General features: G+C 38.6%; 1 protein-coding gene across 1 annotated transcript in view; it reads right to left on the bottom strand.

Annotated features, from left to right (window-relative positions):
• Positions 1–4008: 4008 nt before the first annotated feature.
• LOC128638061 (neuronal pentraxin-1-like) overlaps positions 4009–17603 on the bottom strand; it is a 41012-nt gene continuing 27417 nt past the window's right edge. The window contains exons 4-5 of the mRNA XM_053689931.1: positions 4590–4769; positions 4009–4442 (exon numbers count right to left, since the gene is read on the bottom strand). Coding sequence (XP_053545906.1) covers positions 4233–4442; positions 4590–4769 — 390 coding nt within the window. The 3' untranslated portion in view covers positions 4009–4232. The remainder of the gene's footprint in view (positions 4443–4589; positions 4770–17603) is intronic.

Raw genomic sequence — 17603 nt, 5'->3', positions numbered from 1 at the left:
TTTTTGATATTATCAGAGTTGATGTCAGGTTTATGTCTCTAGCTATTTTAGCTAGAAGAGCTTTATGGCTTAAGACTTGGAATGCTGATATGGCTTCTAAATCAACTCTACTTTCCATTTCTTTCCAGGGTAACAAATTATTTGGTTCTCAGTTGGATTCTATTATCTCAACTGTTACTGGTGGGAAAGGAACTTTTTTACCACAGGATAAAAAATCTAAGGGTAAAAACAGGGCTAATAATCGTTTTCGTTCCTTTCGTTTCAACAAAGAACAAAAGCCTAATCCTTCATCCTCAGGAGCAGTTTCAGTTTGGAAACCATCTCCAGTCTGGAATAAATCCAAGCCTGCTAGAAAGGCAAAGCCTGCTTCTAAGTCCACATGAAGGTGCGGCCCTCATTCCAGCTCAGCTGGTAGGGGGCAGGTTACGTTTTTTCAAAGAAATTTGGATCAATTCTGTTCACAATCTTTGGATTCAGAACATTGTTTCAGAAGGGTACAGAATTGGTTTCAAGATGAGACCTCCTGCAAAGAGATTTTTTCTTTCCCGTGTCCCAGTAAATCCAGTGAAAGCTCAAGCATTTCTGAAATGTGTTTCAGATCTAGAGTTGGCTGGAGTAATTATGCCAGTTCCAGTTCCGGAACAGGGGATGGGGTTTTATTCAAATCTCTTCATTGTACCAAAGAAGGAGAATTCCTTCAGACCAGTTCTGGATCTAAAAATATTGAATCGTTATGTAAGGATACCAACGTTCAAGATGGTAACTGTAAGGACCATCTTGCCTTTTGTTCAGCAAGGGCATTATATGTCCACAATAGATTTACAGGATGCATATCTGCATATTCCGATTCATCCAGATCATTATCAGTTCCTGAGATTCTCTTTTCTGGACAAGCATTACCAGTTTTTGGCTCTGCCGTTTGGCCTAGCTACAGCTCCAAGAATTTTTACAAAGGTTCTCGGTGCCCTTCTGTCTGTAATCAGAGAACAGGGTATTGTGGTATTTCCTTATTTGGACGATATCTTGGTACTTGCTCAGTCTTTACATTTAGCAGAATCTCATACGAATCGACTTGTGTTGTTTCTTCAAGATCATGGTTGGAGGATCAATTTACCAAAAAGTTCATTGATTCCTCAGACAAGGGTAACCTTTCTGGGTTTCCAGATAGATTCAGTGTCCATGACTCTGTCTTTAACAGACAAGAGACGTCTAAAATTGATTTCAGCTTGTCGAAACCTTCAGTCACAATCATTCCCTTCGGTAGCCTTATGCATGGAAATTCTAGGTCTTATGACTGCTGCATCGGACGCGATCCCCTTTGCTCGTTTTCACATGCGACCTCTTCAGCTCTGTATGCTGAATCAATGGTGCAAGGATTACACAAAGATATCTCAATTAATATCTTTAAAACCGATTGTTCGACACTCTCTAACGTGGTGGACAGATCACCATCGTTTAATTCAGGGGGCTTCTTTTGTGCTTCCGACCTGGACTGTAGTTTCAACAGATGTAAGTCTCACAGGTTGGGGAGCTGTGTGGGGATCTCTGACGGCACAAGGAGTTTGGGAATCTCAGGAGGTGAGATTACCGATCAATATTTTGGAACTCCGTGCAATTTTCAGAGCTCTTCAGTTTTGGCCTCTTCTGAAGAGAGAATCGTTCATTTGTTTTCAGACAGACAATGTCACAACTGTGGCATACATCAATCATCAAGGAGGGACTCACAGTCCTCTGGCTATGAAAGAAGTATCTCGAATTTTGGTTTGGGCGGAATCCAGCTCCTGTCTAATCTCTGCGGTTCATATCCCAGGTATAGACAATTGGGAAGCGGATTATCTCAGTCGCCAAACGTTGCATCCGGGCGAATGGTCTCTTCACCCCGAGGTATTTCTTCAGATTGTTCAAATGTGGGAACTTCCAGAAATAGATCTGATGGCATCTCATCTAAACAAGAAACTTCCCAGGTATCTGTCCAGATCCCGCGATCCTCAGGCGGAGGCAGTGGATGTATTATCACTACCTTGGAAGTATCATCCTGCCTATATCTTTCCGCCTCTAGTTCTTCTTCCAAGAGTAATCTCCAAGATTCTGAAGGAATGCTCGTTTGTTCTGCTGGTAGCTCCAGCATGGCCTCACAGGTTTTGGTATGCAGATCTTGTCCGGATGGCCTCTTGCCAACTGTGGACTCTTCCGTTAAGACCAGACCTTCTGTCACAAGGTCCTTTTTTCCATCAGGATCTGAAATCCTTAAATTTAAAGGTATGGAGATTGAACGCTTGATTCTTGGTCAAAGAGGTTTCTCTGACTCTGTGATTAATACTATGTTACAGGCTCGTAAATCTGTATCTAGAGAGATATATTATAGAGTCTGGAAGACTTATATTTCTTGGTGTCTTTCTCATCATTTTTCAGGTAAGTTCTTACATAAATTATGTTTTTCAGTCATCAGTTTGTAAAAAAGTGTGCTTAACTTACTCTTTCTGTGCCGTGTCCTCCTCACTAAACTGAGCAGCTCCGGCCACCCTCAACACAGCTCTACTTTTCTTAATGAGGTGACTTTTCCACCTCTAAACCAATAGCGATGCTAGTCATATGACACTGTTCTGTATGCTAGCACAGCTATTGGTTTAGAGGTGGAAACCCCACCTTATTAAAAAAAGAGCACTGTGCATGGACACCCAGAGCCGCTGAGTTTAGCAAGGAGGCCGTGGCACAGAAATGGTAAGTTTAGCGCCCTATTTATTTTTTAATAAACTGATCACTGAAAGTCTTGTTTATTATTTTTTTAGTGATGGTAAATCCTATCATTTTTTAAAAAAAAATGCTTGGCTTTACCATCACTTTAAGGAAAATGGTGGGTAGAACTAAATCATTGAAAAACAACTGCAGCAAACAAGATGTTAATCTGTTCTAATAAAGTTCATGCTCTGCTGTTTTGTTAATCTATTGGAAGACTGTGTGTTGTTGTCTTTTTTAACACATGCATCACAGTTAATTATTTATAATGGTTTTAAATCTGCAAGAATTCCATGAAGCAATATGAAGACAAGTAAAAAAAAAAATAAAAAAATACATATCTCCTGTCTAGTGTCTGGTTGAAGATTATATGGAGTGCTATACCTTCACATTCCTTAAATGTAAAAGACATAAAATGCGTCTATTGATTACAATAATTTTGTCTTATTTCTTTGTCAGCAGTGAATCTTGACAAAACAGACTAAAGATTTCATGGCAGCAAACAAGCTGCTAATTTGTTTTTATATAAACAGCAATGCAGGTTGATGAGATACAGAGCAAAACAATGAACTGATACCTTTGTAAAATAATATACTCAATATGCACAATATACATATAAATAAAATACATGGATAAGTATCCTCCACATTGCAGTTACTCCTGTGCCAGCACTCAATGGCTGTAGGAGTGTTTGATAGACGCCCATCAGAGCTCTGTTATAATCCCCCAACATGCAAATACAAATATAATAAATGCAACAAAATGTACAAACCACAGCAAAAAGCCTTATGACACAAAAACTATATAAAATAACAACAACAAAAATTATTAACACTGATCTATTTTAAAACAAAGCTGTCATATTTGTGTTTCCCAAAAGTGACTATTTTGTAGAGATGGAAGATAAAGGTGAGATAAGCAAATTAGATCTCCTTTCAAAAGCATTATAATGTATACAGTAACTTTTGCATTTTACCAACTTGCTGTTAGTAAACTACGGTGTATTTTTTAGAATGTGTATACAAGGGACCCATGTGTTTGGTAGGCTGTAGAGATGTCTATTGCACCATTCCGGCAGAGCATCATCTGCTTACATTAGATAAAGGGCTAAACTATCTAGTGAGCACAACCTGAATCCTTTTTTTTTTAAAAAATCATCTATCAGCCTGTAAAACCACCCGCCCATTAAATTGTATTTTCTAGGAATAATATGCTATGTAACATAAGAGAAGAAATATACAGCACACACCTCTCTAGTAGACCATAGAAACATCATGTTATTAGTGATATAATGTATTGTATATTAAACATTAGTTGAATTGTAGATGTAATCACACAAGCAATACAAAGATAAATAAACCATACATATACAGGGGAAATTGTGCCATAGGCAGGATTTCTACTCCATCTGAAACAATTGTAGTTGGGGTGTTAGAAACCCAATCCATGTCTGGGTTCCCTAACAGAGCATACTGCTGGTGGAGGGACTCCTCATGTCAATGGCAAGAGTTAAACGGGAGTTTAGTTGCACCACCATGAAGCTCCATGGATGATTCTGCCCATTCTATGACATCACCAGTTGAGTGACCAGCACAAGAAGCCAACTTGAAAATTTCACCAGGTGTCAGGATATGACTCCACATGTTAAAGTCTGAAATTTCCCCCACAAAGGCCTGGGTGGCATCAAATCTTCCTCCCAGCGTGTCCTAACAGATGGGGGAAAAGTTAGCATTCAGTATTCTCAAAAATGTTCATCAAGATAAACTTTTCTGTAAAGTCCGTAATATTATGTGTCAGCATTTGTACAAACACATTTGTAAGACATTTCAGTATGACGTGTGTTATGAGCTCACCTGTTCCTGTCCTAATATGAACACTCCTCCTGGTTTTATTGGGTGCCATGGTGCCAGGCTTTCACCACTTCCCCGTCTCACTCCATCTAAGTAAGTTTCCCACGTGCCATCTCTCGTTGACCAAGTAATGCAAACATGGTGCCATTTTGCATCATTAACAGGCAGTGGTAAAGTAACAGCCTAAAGGGATTATTGCCGTTAATAAAGCAGTTTGTGCACATTAATACCATTTTAACAATCATACCTTAAGCGCAGTATTTTACTAAAGAACCTGTCCAAAGACAATAATAAAGCCAATCACTTTTTAGTCTGTTTTCTATATTTGATTGAGAGCAACCAACTCACAAATACATTACCAATAAATGCTTATTTCATGACTTCTATCTTTGTATTTGCAAAACTCCCCCCTTTCTTTCCCAAAGTCTTACTATTTAATTAAAAAAAATATTATTACATAAAAGATATTGCCTCTCAAAATCAATAAAAACGTGTGTGAGACCCCAAACATCACAATTTCTTTCATGTAATTAGCAAGAGTCCATGAGCTAGTGACGTATGGGATATACATTCCTACCAGGAGGGGCAAAGTTTCCCAAACCTCAAAATGCCTATAAATACACCCCTCACCACACCCACAATTCAGTTTTACAAACTTTGCCTCCGATGGAGGTGGTGAAGTAAGTTTGTGCTAGATTCTACGTTGATATGCGCTCCGCAGCAAGTTGGAGCCCGGTTTTCCTCTCAGCGTGCAGTGAATGTCAGAGGGATGTGAGGAGAGTATTGCCTATTTGAATGCAGTGATCTCCTTCTACGGGGTCTATTTCATAGGTTCTCTGTTATCGGTCGTAGAGATTCATCTCCTACCTCCCTTTTCAGATCGACGATATACTCTTATATATACCATTACCTCTGCTGATTCTCGTTTCAGTACTGGTTTGGCTTTCTACAAACATGTAGATGAGTGTCCTGGGGTAAGTAAATCTTATTTTCTGTGACACTCTAAGCTATGGTTTGGCACTTTGTTTTTAAAGTTCTAAATATATGTATTCAAACATTTATTTGCCTTGACTCAGAATGTTCAACATTCCTTATTTTTCAGACAGTCAGTTTCATATTTGGGATAATGCATTTGAAATTAATCATTTTTTCTTACCTTCAAAAATTTGACTCTTTTTCCCTGTGGGCTGTTAGGCTCGCGGGGGCTGAAAATGCTTCATTTTATTGCGTCATTCTTGGCGCGGACTTTTTTGGCGCAAAAAATCTTTTCTGTTTCCGGCGTCATACGTGTCGCCGGAAGTTGCGTCATTTTTTGACGTTATTTTGCGCCAAAAATGTCGGCGTTCCGGATGTGGCGTCATTTTTGGCGCCAAAAGCATTTAGGCGCCAAATAATGTGGGCGTCTTATTTGGCGCTAAAAAATATGGGCGTCGCTTTTGTCTCCACATTATTTAAGTCTCATTTTTCATTGCTTCTGGTTGCTAGAAGCTTGTTCTTTGGCATTTTTTCCCATTCCTGAAACTGTCATTTAAGGAATTTGATCAATTTTGCTTTATATGTTGTTTTTTCTCTTACATATTGCAAGATGTCTCACGTTGCATCTGAGTCAGAAGATACTACAGGAAAATCGCTGTCTAGTGCTGGATCTACCAAAGCTAAGTGTATCTGCTGTAAACTTTTGGTAGCTATTCCTCCGGCTGTTGTTTGTATTAATTGTCATGACAAACTTGTTAATGCAGATAATATTTCCTTTAGTAAAGTACCATTGCCTGTTTCAGTTCCTTCAACATCTAAGGTGCAGAATGTTCCTGATAACATAAGAGATTTTGTTTCTGAATCCATCAAGAAGGCTATGTCTGTTATTTCTCCTTCTAGTAAACGTAAAAAATCTTTTAAAACTTCTCTCCCTACAGATGAATTTTTAAATGAACATCATCATTCTGATTCTGATGACTCTTCTGGTTCAGAGGATTCTGTCTCAGAGATTGATGCTGATAAATCTTCATATTTATTTAAAATGGAATTTATTCGTTCTTTACTTAAAGAAGTACTAATTGCTTTAGAAATAGAGGATTCTGGTCCTCTTGATACTAATTCTAAACGTTTAGATAAGGTATTTAAATCTCCTGTGGTTATTCCAGAAGTTTTTCCTGTTCCTAATGCTATTTCTGCAGTAATTTCCAAAGAATGGGATAAATTGGGTTATTCATTTACTCCTTCTAAACGTTTTAAGCAATTATATCCTGTGCCGTCTGACAGATTAGAATTTTGGGATAAAATCCCTAAAGTTGATGGGGCTATTTCTACCCTTGCTAAACGTACTACTATTCCTACGTCAGATGGTACTTCGTTTAAGGATCCTTTAGATAGGAAAATTGAATCCTTTCTAAGAAAAGCTTATCTGTGTTCAGGTAATCTTCTTAGACCTGCTATATCATTGGCTGATGTTGCTGCAGCTTCAACTTTTTGGTTGGAAACTTTAGCGCAACAAGTAACAGATCATGATTCTCATGATATTATTATTCTTCTTCAGCATGCTAATAATTTTATCTGTGATGCCATTTTTGATATTATCAGAGTTGATGCCAGGTTTATGTCTCTAGCTATTTTAGCTAGAAGAGCTTTATGGCTTAAGACTTGGAATGCTGATATGGCTTCTAAATCAACTCTACTTTCCATTTCTTTCCAGGGTAACAAATTATTTGGTTCTCAGTTGGATTCTATTATCTCAACTGTTACTGGTGGGAAAGGAACTTTTTTACCACAGGATAAAAAATCTAAAGGTAAAAACAGGGCTAATAATCGTTTTCGTTCCTTTCATTTCAACAAAGAACAAAAGCCTAATCCTTCATCCTCAGGAGCAGTTTCAGTTTGGAAACCATCTCCAGTCTGGAATAAATCCAAGCCTGCTAGAAAGGCAAAGCCTGCTTCTAAGTCCACATGAAGGTGCGGCCCTCATTCCAGCTCAGCTGGTAGGGGGCAGGTTATGTTTTTTCAAAGAAATTTGGATCAATTCTGTTCACAATCTTTGGATTCAGAACATTGTTTCAGAAGGGTACAGAATTGGTTTCAAGATGAGACCTCCTGCAAAGAGATTTTTTCTTTCCCGTGTCCCAGTAAATCCAGTGAAAGCTCAAGCATTTCTGAATAGTGTTTCAGATCTAGAGTTGGCTGGAGTAATTATGTCAGTTCCAGTTCCGGAACAGGGGATGGGGTTTTATTCAAATCTCTTCATTGTACCAAAGAAGGAGAATTCCTTCAGACCAGTTCTGGATCTAAAAATATTGAATCGTTATGTAAGGATACCAACGTTCAAGATGGTAACTGTAAGGACTATCTTGCCTTTTGTTCAGCAAGGGCATTATATGTCCACAATAGATTTACAGGATGCATATCTGCATATTCCGATTCATCCAGATCATTATCAGTTCCTGAGATTCTCTTTTCTGGACAAGCATTACCAGTTTGTGGCTCTGCCGTTTGGCCTAGCTACAGCTCCAAGAATTTTTACAAAGGTTCTCGGTGCCCTTCTGTCTGTAATCAGAGAACAGGGTATTGTGGTATTTCCTTATTTGGACGATATCTTGGTACTTGCTCAGTCTTTACATTTAGCAGAATCTCATACGAATCGACTTGTGTTGTTTCTTCAAGATCATGGTTGGAGGATCAATTTACCAAAAAGTTCATTGATTCCTCAGACAAGGGTAACCTTTCTGGGTTTCCAGATAGATTCAGTGTCCATGACTCTGTCTTTAACAGACAAGAGGCGTCTAAAATTGATTTCAGCTTGTCGAAACCTTCAGTCACAATCATTCCCTTCGGTAGCCTTATGCATGGAAATTCTAGGTCTTATGACTGCTGCATCGGACGCGATCCCCTTTGCTCGTTTTCACATGCAACCTCTTCAGCTCTGTATGCTGAATCAATGGTGCAAGGATTACACAAAGATATCTCAATTAATATCTTTAAAACCGATTGTTCAACACTCTCTAACGTGGTGGACAGATCACCATCGTTTAATTCAGGGGGCTTCTTTTGTGCTTCCGACCTGGACTGTAATTTCAACAGATGCAAGTCTCACAGGTTGGGGAGCTGTGTGGGGATCTCTGACGGCACAAGGAGTTTGGGAATCTCAGGAGGTGAGATTACCGATCAATATTTTGGAACTCCGTGCAATTTTCAGAGCTCTTCAGTTTTGGCCTCTTCTGAAGAGAGAATCGTTCATTTGTTTTCAGACAGACAATGTCACAACTGTGGCATACATCAATCATCAAGGAGGGACTCACAGTCCTCTGGCTATGAAAGAAGTATCTCGAATTTTGGTTTGGGCGGAATCCAGCTCCTGTCTAATCTCTGCGGTTCATATCCCAGGTGTAGACAATTGGGAAGCGGATTATCTCAGTCGCCAAACGTTGCATCCGGGCGAATGGTCTTCACCCAGAGGTTTTTCTTCAGATTGTTCAAATGTGGGAACTTCCAGAAATAGATCTGATGGCGTCTCATCTAAACAAGAAACTTCCCAGATATCTGTCCAGATCCCGGGATCCTCAGGCGGAGGCAGTGGATGCATTATCACTTCCTTGCAAGTATCATCCTGCCTATATCTTTCCGCCTCTAGTTCTTCTTCCAAGAGTAATCTCCAAGATTCTGAAGGAATGCTCGTTTGTTCTGCTGGTAGCTCCGGCATGGCCTCACAGGTTTTGGTATGCGGATCTTGTCCGGATGGCCTCTTGCCAACCGTGGTCTCTTCCGTTAAGACCAGACCTTCTGTCACAAGGTCCTTTTTTCCATCAGGATCTGAAATCCTTAAATTTAAAGGTATGGAGATTGAACGCTTGATTCTTGGTCAAAGAGGTTTCTCTGACTCTGTGATTAATACTATGTTACAGGCTCGTAAATCTGTATCTAGAGAGATATATTATAGAGTCTGGAAGACTTATATTTCTTGGTGTCTTTCTCATCATTTTTCTTGGCATTCTTTTAGAATACCGAGAATTTTACAGTTTCTTCAGGATGGTTTAGATAAGGGTTTGTCCGCAAGTTCCTTGAAAGGACAAATCTCTGCTCTTTCTGTTCTTTTTCACAGAAAGATTGCTATTCTTCCTGATATTCGTTGTTTTGTACAAGCTTTGGTTCGTATAAAACCTGTCATTAAGTCAATTTCTCCTCCTTGGAGTTTGAATTTGGTTCTGGGAGCTCTTCAAGCTCCTCCGTTTGAACCTATGCATTCATTCGACATTAAATTGCTTTCTTGGAAAGTTTTGTTCCTTTTGGCCATCTCTTCTGCCAGAAGAGTTTCTGAATTATCTGCTCTTTCTTGTGAGTCTCCTTTTCTGATTTTTCATCAGGATAAGGCGGTGTTGCAAACTTCTTTTGAATTTTTTCCTAAAGTTGTGAATTCCAACAACATTAGTAGAGAAATTGTGGTTCCTTCATTATGTCCTAATCCTAAGAATTCTAAGGAGAAATCGTTGCATTCTTTGGATGTTGTTAGAGCTTTGAAATATTATGTTGAAGCTACTAAGTCTTTCCGAAAGACTTCTAGTCTATTTGTCATCTTTTCCGGTTCTAGAAAAGGCCAGAAAGCTTCTGCCATTTCTTTGGCATCTTGGTTGAAATCTTTAATTTATCTTGCCTATGTTGAGTCGGGTAAAACTCCGCCTCAGAGGATTACAGCTCATTCTACTAGGTCAGTTTCTACTTCCTGGGCGTTTAGGAATGAAGCTTCGGTTGATCAGATTTGCAAAGCAGCAACTTGGTCCTCTTTGCATACTTTTACCAAATTCTACCATTTTGATGTATTTTCTTCTTCTGAAGCAGCTTTTGGTAGAAAAGTACTTCAGGCAGCGGTTTCAGTTTGAATCTTCTGCTTATGTTTTTCATTAAACTTTATTTTGGGTGTGGATTATTTTCAGCAGGAATTGGCTGTCTTTATTTTATCCCTCCCTCTCTAGTGACTCTTGTGTGGAAAGATCCACATCTTGGGTAATCATTATCCCATACGTCACTAGCTCATGGACTCTTGCTAATTACATGAAAGAAAACATAATTTATGTAAGAACTTACCTGATAAATTCATTTCTTTCATATTAGCAAGAGTCCATGAGGCCCGCCCTTTTTTTGTGGTGGTTATGATTTTGTATAAAGCACAATAATTCCAATTCCTTATTTTATATGCTTTCGCACTTTTTTATCACCCCACTTCTTGGCTATTCGTTAAACTGAATTGTGGGTGTGGTGAGGGGTGTATTTATAGGCATTTTGAGGTTTGGGAAACTTTGCCCCTCCTGGTAGGAATGTATATCCCATACGTCACTAGCTCATGGACTCTTGCTAATATGAAAGAAATGAATTTATCAGGTAAGTTCTTACATAAATTATGTTATCTAAAGAAAACATGTTTGTATTTAAAGGGACGGTATACACTAAATACAGTTCATGCACCTTCTTCTTATTGTGGTTGCTGCCATTTTAGAACCTAGGTTACACTGTGTCTGAAGGAGAGCTACTGCACATGTGCAAACAGGTCAGTGAATGTAGTGAAGGACAGAGGTAGCACCCCTGACTATAGTGAGGCATGACATAACCTCAATTCTTATAAAATATATTTAGTGTTTAATGTGTTTAAATCCTCTGCTGCCAAACATATATAATAGTGTTTTGTATTTATGAAATTTGGGGATATTCAGAATTATTTATTTATTTTAAGTTATTTTTAAAATATTGAAGCTTTCTGCCATATGTTAGTGCACATATTAGTAGGATAGACTCTAGATACAGTATAAAAAAAGATAGATACATAATTTGGATGGATTTCTGAAGACGGTCGTTTGATGTAAATAATTGTTCCTTTCTTGTGTTCCCAACGGCTTTATGTACCAGCTGCCAGAGATGTGCATGCGGAAGAAAGCAGCCCTTTGTGCCATTCATGTGCAACAGCAAGATGCTAATATCTAGATTTGCACAGATTTTTGTTGCACAAGAGTGAATTTGTCAACAAAAATAGCAGAGGGGAATGAAGGATCATCTTCTTCCGCAATCTAAGGTTCACGAAACCGCCAAATGCACATCTCTAATGCACATCTCTAATGCACATCTCTAATGCACATATGTAATGCACATCTCTAATAGCAGTATAATATTACATTGTTCCTTTCGGTATATTGTTGCAATTTAAATTGATGGTTTTGCTCATAGGAACCACGTCCCATAATGAAAATGTTAGTACCTATGTATTGGTCTTTGTGTATAGTGGGGGTGATAAAATAAGCAACTCTACTCTTCCTGCAGGTTCAAACCATTTGAATGGCCATCTTCTTAAAACAATGGGTTATAGTTTAAATGAGCAAACACAACTATTTAAAAAAAAATGAAACCTAAAGGAACAATTTGCATACATTTATTCTATGCAGCTCGTATTACAAACTTTTTCCAGTATGTTGTTCCTTTGATGACTTAAAATATTTTCACAGATCAAGATTTATTTTATTCATTATGTTTGTGAGCTCTCACACATCTATATACATTTCAGCTTCACTAATAATGATTCTGCATTATGTTATTAGATTATCTTTCTAGCACCTACTAATTAATGTTACTTAGTCACAACTGGTATATCATTTGGCATATAGGAAACATTTTTTTATAAAATAGTTATCAGAGGTATTTACTCATATAATACACCATATATGAAAGTAAATAACTGTATATTATGGCTAGTCATAATACAGAGCAGTAAGGAACCAGATTAAAGGAATAGTATACACCAAAAATGTTATTGTTTAAAAAGCTAGATAATCCCATTATTTACCATTCCCTAGTTTTGCATAACCAACACTTTTTACCAATGTGATTACCTTTTATCTAAACCTCTGCAGACTGCCCCTTATCTCAGCTCTTTTGACAGACAAACATTACAGGCAATTAGTGCTGACTCTTAAATTACTCCCTGTGCATTAGCACAATATTATTTATATGACACACATGAGCTGCGAAAAACTGTCAAATGCATTCAGATAAGAGGTGGCCTTTTAAGGGCTTAGAAATTAGCATATGAGCCTACCTAGGTTCGCTTTCAACAATGAATACCAAGAGAACAAAGCAAATTTGATGATAAAAGTAAATTGTAAGTTCTTTAAAATGACACGTCCTGAGTTCCCGGGGGAGGAGCGTAAGCGGAATGTCACGTAACACTTGCTCCTCATGTTTCCAGAAGAGCCGTTGGTGGAGAATTCCTGCGCCAAAAACCCTTGGACGGCTACCTTAGTGCATGTATCATCGCTGCCGGAGCTCTACAGTGCCAATCCATCGCACTGGTCTGCTTTTTGCAGCAACCTAAAGGACTGCCTTTATTTTTTCCCCTGAGAGTACAGTTGAGAAGGGCACAGCCATTTAATCCCCCCCACTGGGGCTGCGTGAGGGGGGTTGACTGCTTGACTGAAACAAAGAGTCATTGTTTGCGCTATTCTATGGCGCTTCCACCGAGCTGTGTGTGTACACATCGGCGGTCCACCAGGGATTAAGACGACATTCGCCTGCTTCCCCCTCCTACTGGTGCTGCGTGAGGGAGGTCTACTATTTTGTCACCACAGAGCCCCCATACATGCTGACCGGAATTTGGCTGGGCCCCCAAGAATCACTAGCATCGACTGGTGATTGCCTGCTTCCCCCCTCCCACTGGTGCTGCGTGAGGGGGGTTACTATTCTTCCAGCACAGAGTTCCCACACCTGTTGTCCCAAAATCGACTGGACTTCAAGAATTTCCCTAACAGGGCACTAGCATCGACTGGCAGTCTGAGTTATGGATGTGTGGGGTTTGTTGCTTCCCTGAAATTGTACTGATAATTGAGCCCTAAAAGGCTTGGAAGGAGCTGAGCTGGGGAACAGTGTGGGCTACTGCAGCCAACTGAGGGTGAGGATTTTGCTCTCTCTTCAGCGTCGACCATCTTTATATCTTTGTGTCCTCTGAAATCAGCTTGGTACTGTGTCTATCAAAATACACTGTTCTTAAGTCCATCAGGGTCTCCTGGTCACCGAAAGGTACTCTGAGTGTCGGTCCACAATCTCTTCTGTTTGTATACTACACCCACCTATCAACCCTGGGGGAACATTTTTCCCTAAAATTTACATAGCCACTCTCAGTCTCGAAGTTTTGGCTTTGTAGTATAACAGCTGCTGACTTTCTGTTTCTGCCCAGTTTGAATGGGATTTTGAAGAAAAAAGTAATATAAAAGAGACTGATTGTAAATACAAATAATCTTACCTATAGAATGCTCTATTTGCAGGAAGGAGGACATGGGAATTTGCTTTAAAAACAAAATGTCTCCTTACTTTTTGGAATAAGATTATTTATAAGTATAAAACCTTGAATAACAGGAAGGTTAAGAAAACCATAGTTGTACTAATAACTAATTTCACATGTGTGGTTCTTCTTTGTTTTGTCTTTGGCTGAATGATGTTACTGGAATTTCTCCCCTATCTAGGAAAGCCTCCTATTTACATTATATTTAAACTATGTGTATGAGGAACTGCTAAAAAAATTAAATAGAACCTGGCAGATCGGTACTTTTTTGGGTGAGATAATCTTTCTACCTGTTGTGTGTCACAAACCTCTTTTGAGGCAGAAAGGTAACTCTGAGATAGAACCCCTTATCAGCTCTGTTATTACATAAATCTCTCTTGAGGCAGAAAGGTAACTCTGAGACAGAACCCCTTATTCCCTCATAAGCTCTGTGATCACATAAATTTCTTTTTTTGGGAGGCAGAAAGGCAGCTCTGAGACAGAACCCTTTACCCCTACATAAGTGCTGCGATTGCAAGATACTGGATTTGACAATTGTATTGTATTAACATAATCAAGTTTATTCTTTCTGGTATTTCCTTTGCATGTTTTTCTTAAAGCTTGGTTAAGTGATACTGTCGGAGCAACTTTTCAGTTAGTTTATATAATCATTAATGGTGGATTCAAAACTCTGTAACGAAGTATTAAAGATTGTCAGAGGGTCTGGGTTTAAAAATTGGTAGTCTTAAACTGCTTTAGGCAGAGCTAACCAATTAGCCTGTTGTCTTTTATAAATTTCTGTAAAAAAACGAAAGGTAATATGGAGACCAAACCCTGAATATCTTTATCATTTTATGAATCTACTGGACCCTTTAACCATATTGTGTCAATTTTATATAGGACTTCTTTTACTCTGATAAATACTTTGGTAAAGTTTAAAAGAGTCCATATATAGCTGAAACTAAAAATAACAGAGCTTAGGTAGGGACTACCTTTTTATGTGATGTCTATAGAAATGTTCAATTAAAGATAACTGGGTGCCACAACATCTAGCCCCCCATTGAGAATCATTACTTTTATTTTCTACTTTTAAAGAAAAGGGAAATGAGGGGGCTCATCTTTTTTTTGGCTCTAGTGCCAGACTCTATACTTAATTTGATCTCTCGCTCAAATTTGTCCTTACAGAATTTACATTAAGTGGACCTCCAAAAAACTCGAATTTAAACTATTTTGCATTAAATGACTAGAACGACACTTGCCACCAGGGCCTCAATCATTGTTCTCATCTCTATTAGAACTTGTCAAATGATTTGTCACTCTCCATAACTGGTTTAAAATCTTCTCAAGAATTGCACTTTTGAACACAGTCACACCACACCCAGACACATAGTCACCTCCCCCTTTTTTTTTTTTTTTTTTTTTGTTCCCTTCCCTAATTTCACTTTTGTATTTATTTCACCTTTACCTTGTCAGGGTTTTTTCCCCCTCCTATTTTTTTTTTTTGGGGGGGGGGTTCCCATCTTCTTCACTTGCTCACATTATATGGATACATTTCTTAACACTCACTCAAAAACTCCCTCTCCAGCTATGGTGGCCAAACAAAGAGATAGGAAAACCAAAGACACATTGGAGACCCTGGCAGATATACACCCAGCTTCCACCAGTCTTTCACATTTTAACGAGTTGCTGGACACTCAAGCACTGGTGGTTAGCATTTCTGAAGCTCTGGCTCCTAAATTTGACACTCTAAAACTTGAGATTAAGCAAGACATTTCGTCATTAACAAGTTAAATCAGACAATTCTCCAATAGGTTGCAAGAGGCAGAATAAAGAGTATCGGACTTAGAAGATCTCAGTCTAAATCATAGCTCTAAACTTGAAGTCACCAATTCAACACTTTCAAAAATCCAGATTAAAGTTGAGGACCTAGAGAATTGCTCTAGGAGGAACAATTTTAGAATAAATTGGGGTCCCGGAGGAAAAACAGTATGATGACCTGTACAAATTTATTTCTGTCACCCTAGTGCAACTTTTAAAGATCCCACATTCACATCCACAAATTGTTTTAGAAAGAGCGCACAGACTAGGCAGACCATTAACTGATAATAAGGGGAAAGTTAGACCAATTATTGCCAAATTGTTAAACTTTCAGGACAAAGTTACTTTATTTCAATATTTTCGGGGGCCATCGTGCCACTGTAATTTACCCAGCTAGGCTGAAGATTTTCATCAATGATGAAGTACATTTGTTTCACTCTGCCAAGGAAGCAGAGAAGTTCTTAGCTGAATTAAGACCCCCAGACCAGTAGTTGAATTGGATATTTTTGAGTTTTATATTACAGTCCTTTTACTTGGCTTTGCATTCATGGGCCTAGGGAAGATGTGGGTTATGAGGTGGCCCATGGGTTCTTTTTGTTGTGTGTATCCTTCTTTCCCTTCTATGTTCCTTCCCTCCCTCCCTATTTTTTTTCTTCTTTCTGTGAAAGATGCATAAGGTAGACAGGTTAAAGATAGTTTCCTGGAATATCGGTGGCATCACCTCCCCTATTAAAACGGAAGACATAAATACTGACATAGCTTTTCTTCAGGAAACCCACTTAAAATTAGAAGAGGTTTTAAAATTAAAATGTTCATGGGTCAAGGAAGTTTTTGCCTCTCCAAGTATGGAGAGGAAAAGAGGTGTTGCTATTATTATAGGGAAAAGGATTGATTTTGAAGTTTTACATATCAATGTGGATCCAGAGTCGAGATACCTAATGTTGAATATTAAAGTAGCTAAAACTCTAAACACGTTATGCAATGTTTATGCACTAAATGTATTTAACCCAGTATTCTGGGAGGCCTTGCAATCAAAAATGTTATTATGTTCAGAAGGATATCTGATAGTTGGGGAGATTTCAATATGGCACCACAATACCCCTTAGACAGGCTAAGGCAGAATCCTAACCACCTTAAGAGTAAACGAGATCACTTAGAGACAAAGATGCTTGCAGGAGGAGTAAACAGAGGGCATCTTACCTAATCCTGTACGGACCTGTTACCCGAATCTGTTTCACGGACCAGATATAACTCAGGCACATTTTCTTTACGTTCTTGTAAGTGCAACAATTTGTATGCTCACAATAAAATTGTCTTTACATTTACAGAAAAAAAAATCTCAAAAGAAAGTATTGAGTTCTTAGACATTGAATTGTTCATAGACCCCACATCAAATTCCGTGATGGTAAGAAATTACAGGAAACCAACCGATAGTAATGATTTTCTTAATGCCAAAAGTGAACATTTGAAGAATTGTAAACAGAATATGCCCTATGGACAATTCCGCAGAATCAGGCAGAATTGTTTGAGACTAGAAGACTACTATAAGGAGGCAGATGTGCTCCAAAATAAATTTACAGAAAAGGAATATGACGGAGAGCTAATCAATCAGGCAAGAGAAGTCAACGCTACATGTGAGCGTAGCGACTTGTTATATCCCCTCAAAGAGAAGGACGAAACACAAAAAAAAAGATCATCTTAATAATAGTGTGAGGTTTATCACGACATTCAGTGAGGGAGCAGGTTTCATCAAAAGAACCCTTCATAAGCTTTGGGGGATCTTAAAAACTGATCCCCTACTAGGATCCATCAGTGAAGAGAAACCTAATATTGTATTTAAAAGAAGTAGAAACTTAAAAAACATATTGGCCCCCGTCTAAATTAAAGGGATTAATACAAACAGGGTAGGGACTCTTGAT

Source organism: Bombina bombina, chromosome 8 (assembly GCF_027579735.1).
Source record: "Bombina bombina isolate aBomBom1 chromosome 8, aBomBom1.pri, whole genome shotgun sequence".
In the NCBI taxonomy this organism is placed as follows: domain Eukaryota; kingdom Metazoa; phylum Chordata; class Amphibia; order Anura; family Bombinatoridae; genus Bombina; species Bombina bombina.
Note: the sequence above shows the minus strand (reverse complement) of the source record. Positions and strands in the feature narration are given on the sequence as shown.